We start from the raw sequence: 1,415 nt of genomic DNA on the forward strand, positions 1-1,415 counted from the left end.
CTCTCTCTCTCTCTCTGAGTCTCTCTCTGAGTCTCTCTCTTCCTGCCCGGCGATGTGTCCTTGAGAAAGACAGACATGTTTCTACACGTACATGTATTTTCCCATCTCACTCCTTCCTGTCGGGGACGGACGCTAAACTCGGAGGTCCCGCCTCCTGTTAAATAGATCTATCCTTTCAAATATTGCAAGGGCGTTCAACCTATAGAGTTGCTCTCCGTTTCTGTCCCTGTCTCTGTGTCTCTCTCTCTCTCTCTCTCTCTCTCTCTCTCTCTCTCTCTCTCTCTCTCTCTCTCTCCTCCCTCTGTCTCTCTCTGTTTCTCTCTCTCCCCCCCTCCCTTTCTCTCTCCGTCTCTCTGTAACTCACTCTCTCCTCCCCCCACCCTCTCTATCTCAAAACAAGACAGAAACAAAACCTTAAATGCCTTGAAGAAATTTTTCTTAAAAAAAAACCCCAACCCAATCCATAAGCCATGAACAAACCTCCTCCACAATCCACTTGCCGACCCAGACCAGCAGCTGTATCTTGTGGGCGGAGACACGCATGCCCTGCTGTACCTCCCCTCGCATGTGGTAGTGGAAGCGCATACAGTGCGGCTTGGTAAGGTCGATGCGTGGTGTGTAGATATCCACTCCTCGGGTCGGACCCATCAAAAATTTTCCTGAGAGTTAAAAAAGAAAAAAAGGTGTAAAAAAAGCAGTCTTTATTTCGACTACAAAGTGTAAGACTCAGTAATATATCACTTTTAACCCTATCCGTACGTCGTGTTTTATTATCGTACCCATACGACTTAGGGAACTCTGTGCCACCACTTTCCAAAGAGGAAATTTACTCGTTAATCTGAACCGTACGCTTTGCAGAGTAGTCTGTCAAAATGATTTTTTGAGAAATACTGAAAGTTTCAAAGAGATCTTCGTACTAGCAGTATTCTAAAATGTGAAAAATACAACCCCGGGGATACAAAATTATCCCAGGGCGTACAGATAGGGTTAAATGGTATATGGTGGAGTCTTACACTACACAGTACATGTAGATCTGGTTAAGGTCATCATGCCAAGAAATAGGAACATTCATTTTAGAAAGACCTGCGACCTTTTACAACCACAGTAACATTTTTTATTCCAAAATTAATAAAGTGAAACATTATGAAGAGAGACGAAAACAAAGTCAGGAAGAAACAAAGGCAGAGAAGATGCACCAAAGTAAATATCACAGGTGTACATTTGAACAATAACTGAACAGTGATCTCTTCCCTTTGTGCAGTAGATCAATTTCTACCCCTGAACAGATTGGGTCATTTTCAGTTTTAAAAAAGTTTTAGTAAGGTTTTACGGTGCTCGCAACTGCATAAGGTCATACGAGCGCCAAGGGGTGGATGTGAAAAGAGAAGTCCAAACAGGGAATTAGGCTTACTCTG

At 43.3% G+C, this 1,415-nt stretch overlaps 1 protein-coding gene across 1 annotated transcript in view; it reads right to left on the minus strand.

The window, feature by feature from the left end:
• LOC101863910 overlaps nucleotides 1-1,415 on the minus strand; it is a gene marked incomplete in the record, with an annotated part of 280,465 nt that overhangs the window by 13,059 nt on the left and 265,991 nt on the right. The window contains 1 exon segment of the mRNA XM_005101353.3: nucleotides 481-659. Within this exon segment, the coding sequence (XP_005101410.2) occupies nucleotides 481-659 (179 nt within the window).

Source organism: Aplysia californica, unplaced genomic scaffold, assembly GCF_000002075.1.
Source record: "Aplysia californica isolate F4 #8 unplaced genomic scaffold, AplCal3.0 scaffold00279, whole genome shotgun sequence".
Lineage (NCBI taxonomy): Eukaryota > Metazoa > Mollusca > Gastropoda > Aplysiida > Aplysiidae > Aplysia > Aplysia californica.